The sequence below is a fragment of the Laccaria bicolor genome, genomic scaffold (assembly GCF_000143565.1).
Source record: "Laccaria bicolor S238N-H82 LACBIscaffold_19 genomic scaffold, whole genome shotgun sequence".
In the NCBI taxonomy this organism is placed as follows: domain Eukaryota; kingdom Fungi; phylum Basidiomycota; class Agaricomycetes; order Agaricales; family Hydnangiaceae; genus Laccaria; species Laccaria bicolor.
This window is the reverse complement of record NW_001889890.1, coordinates 1-3942: the sequence shown is the minus strand read 5'-3', so window position 1 is coordinate 3942 and position 3942 is coordinate 1. Positions and strand designations below refer to the sequence as shown.

The 3942-nt window shown below is 40.5% G+C and overlaps 1 protein-coding gene across 1 annotated transcript; it reads right to left on the bottom strand.

Annotated features, from left to right (window-relative positions):
* Positions 1–2225: 2225 nt before the first annotated feature.
* LACBIDRAFT_328889 (uncharacterized protein) lies at positions 2226–3247 on the bottom strand (the record flags this gene model as incomplete). Its single annotated transcript, XM_001882948.1, has 6 exons — positions 2226–2244; positions 2296–2361; positions 2525–2742; positions 2871–2913; positions 2964–3023; positions 3180–3247. The coding sequence occupies 6 exons, from the start codon at positions 3245–3247 to the stop codon at positions 2226–2228; spliced, it is 474 nt and encodes a 157-aa protein (XP_001882983.1).
* Positions 3248–3942: the final 695 nt, after the last annotated feature.

The window sequence follows — 3942 nt, the reverse complement described above, 5'->3', positions numbered from 1 at the left end:
ATACTTCCAGGGACCAATCAGCGCATTGTATTGCCCGGAAAGAGCTGATATCACAGTTGACTAGGTTTGGGACAGGCAAGTAGCTATCAATGTGAAAGCAGACAGACCAGCAACTATCAATGTGAAATCAGAGAATAGCCTGTCCTGATGTGAAAGGCAACTTGGGTATGATGTCAAAAACTAATCATTTGGCAGTAGTAATATGTAAAGCAATTTAATCCTTCAAACCATATCCACATGGACCTAGAACCATGATTTGAGATAGGACAGTAGCTATCAATATGAAGGCATAGAATAGCCTTTCTTGATGTGAAAGACAATTTGTACATGATGTCAAAAGTAAATGCTGCAGCAATGGCAATATGTAAAATCATGTCAATCCTTTAACCTCATCCCCATAACTTATACAGAGTCAAGGACACCATAAACTATATGTCAACTACAAACTTTTGTAGCCTCAAAAAGCAGACACTACAAACTTTTCTAATGAAAAAGCGGACACTACAAACTTTTGTAGTCTGAAAAGCGGACACTACAAACTTTTCTAATGAAAAGGCACACACTACAAACTTTTGTAGTCTAAAAAAGCGGACACTAAACTTTTCTAATGAAAAAGCGGACACTACAAAACCTTTTAATGTAACCCTAATTTTGTAGTCTAAGTCCAAGCTTTTGTAGTCTAAGTCTGACTTTTGTAGTCTTTTGTAGTCTATCAGTAAACTTTGTAGCCTATGTCCAACTTTTTTGTAGTCTATCAGTAAACTTGTAGTGTGTCAGTGTTGATTGCTCTTTTAGGGAATGCACCTTCCTTTTTTGGTCAATTTTCCCACGATATGATATTTGTTGCCCTTTCATCTAGCTTTCTAAATGTGTTGGAATCATGTTATTTGGTCTTGTTTTCATGAAGAAAAATGCAAAAAACCAAAAAAAACACGACGCTTTTGGAATTCCTTTACCTCATATCTCCACAACAGGAGCACTTCAGAACATAATTCAACCAGATTCGGGAAGCTACAGTGCAGGGGTACAACTTTTGCTTTTTGACTATTTTTGGTAATTGGTCATGTGACCACCCTCCCAACAACCCATGTGATACATATCATCATTATTATATAGTTTTCGGTAATGAAAGTGCCAAAGGGCCTAATGAAATATCCTAATGAAAAATCTAAGAAATAGTAATGAAAGTGCCAGGGAGCCTAATGAGAAGTGATGAAATCGTCAAGGTGCTCAATGAAATATCCTAAAAGAAATGGTAATGAAAGGGCCAATGAAATCTCCCAATGAAAAATCTAATGAAATGGTCAAGGAGTGTAATGAAATATCCTAATGAAAGCGCCAAGAAGCATTCTAATGAAAATTTAATGAAATGGTAATGAAAGGGTCAAGGAGCTGAATGAAATATCCCAATGAAAATTCCAAGAAAACCTAATGAAAGTGCCAAGGAGCCTAATGAAATATCCTAATGAAATTTCTATGAAATGGTAATGAAAAAGCACAGGAGCCTAATGAAATATCCTAATGAAAATTCTAAGAAATGATAATGAAAAAGCGCAGAAGCCTAATGAAATATCCTAATGAAAATTCTAAGAAATGATAATGAAAAAGTGCAGGAGCCTAATGAAATATCCTAATGAAAATTCTAAGAAATGGTAATGAAAGTGCCAAGGAGCCTAATGAAATATCCCAATGAAAATTCTATGAAATGGTAATGAAAACGTGAAGCAGCCTAATGAAATATCCTAATGAAAATTCTAAGAAATGATAATGAAAAAGCACAGGAGCCTAATGAAATATCCTAATGAGATTTCTAAGAAATGATAATGAAAAAGCACAGGAGCCTAATGAAATATCCTAATGAGATTTCTAAGAAATGATAATGAAAAAGCGCAGGAGCCTAATGAAATATCCTAATGAAAATTCTAAGAAATGGTAATGAAAGTGCCAAGGAGCCTAATGAAATATCCTAATGAAAATTCTATGAAATGGTAATGAAAAAGCGAAGCAGTCTAATGAAATATCCTAATGAAAAGTCTCAGAAATGATAATGAAAGGGCCAAAGAGCCTAATGAAATATCCCCATGATATCTCATTATCCTTGCCTATCACTTATGAAATATTCCAGTGACAAATTGAATGAAATAGATGGGCAATCCTAATGAGATGCCTTTCATAAAACCTGTGGCATTATACACAATGGCTCTTGGACAGTTGTCATAGATTAATCATAAATAGTGGTAGCCACTAGTGATATCAGTGCGGTGTCACAATGTCATTAGGTGCACGAATTCTCACCCTGATGCGATTAACCCCTTTGATGATCCGAAAGCGGTCTGTACGCCCAAATGTGAGGTGTTGGACCTGGGCACACTAAGTTAAAATGACAGCAGATCCCACCAATAAGCCATCATACTTTTGACTTAGCCGCGCTGAAGACGACCGCGTTTGCATGCTATGGAAACCATCCGGAAGGCTGGACCCGTTGGCGCTAAGTACAGACAAACAACGAAGATTAATGACGTACCATTTTGAGCCGAATGACTGAGTTTTTCCGTTATCGGAGATTACTGAAAGCTGAGGGATATCAACTCCCAGGTCCCCCAGGTCGTTAAATCTATGTGGAGCGAAATCGTAGAAATAGATCCATCTGTAATGGGTAGCACATACCCCAAGGTATGGCCCACCTTTGACGAAGATGCACAATCCGTTGTTGATTTCTTCTTGTGCGTTGTTGAGATCGGCCTGAAGACAAGATTAGCACAGTTGAGTCGCGGTCGTTGGGAATCACCTGGAGCCTGAGTGTGCAGAAATTGACAGGTTGTTGGAAATGGACTGAGCCGGTAGATCAGCTACCCCCGGTCACTTCGTACCTTCTGGGTTGCTGCAGACTGGGGGTCAACAAGAGGGTCACCCCTAAAAGAAAAGACTCGACGAAGCGTCTCAGGAAAAAGAGCAAAACTTACTTGACAAGAGGGGTCGCAGCGTTAGAGCTTGTCTTGCTTTGATTCGCATGCTCAGTCTGGCTGTGACTCGTTAGCTTCGTCGCCCCCGCTAAATATAGAAGTTATGAGTTACATGCCAGCAACCGGACGAGTTTCCCAACTAGGAGCATGTGTCTCAACAGCGACAGTCCTGGTAGACCATTACGTTAGATTCCTATCACAAAGGTCGCCACTTACTGATGTGCGATAATTTCAGACGTCGGAAAGGCAGATTTCCGTTTAAAACTTTGAGGAACGATAGGCATGACGGCAATAGTTTGATGGCCAGGGAGAGGAAAAGGAATCGTTAGTTTGAACTTATTTCCGCCTGGGATGAAGGGTTCATGATCTGACGTTGACGCAGCCATCGAATGACAAAGGGAAAATGAACGAGTTAAGGCAAAGTTAAGGAGCGGGCCCGGAAGAATTGCGGGAGAAGAGAGATGAAGACCAGTGAGGGAGAAGAGGACAATCAATGCCACTTCTGAGCGTACTTGTGAAAGCGCGAAGGGTATAGTTATATAGATTCTTTCCCTAGCCCATTCTATTACCAGTGGCGCTTTGTTTCTGGTGGCATGAACCACTTCGACACCCGATCACGTGATTACTCACAAAGAAAAAGTCGCACAAAGGGCCTTTCAAAGGCGCTGAGCGCTGAGGCCTGGGGTGGCAATCAAAGAGACAATCATAGGGAAACACAATAAATAGGTTAACGTATGGCTAGCAGACCCTCCCAGCTTACTACGATTCACCAAGATGACTCCACAACTTTTAATCAGCAAAGTTGCTTTGGCTTTCCTTCTTGTAGCGTCCCTCTTCCTAGGAGCGCTACTTGCGTACACAATACTTTGGGTGGGCGGCACAAGTCGAAGTGTAATTAACGACGTGAGTCCCACCATTCGATATCTTTACTAAAGCCTGGGGGAGCTGAGATGCCGAACCCAGCAACAAGCAGCCATAA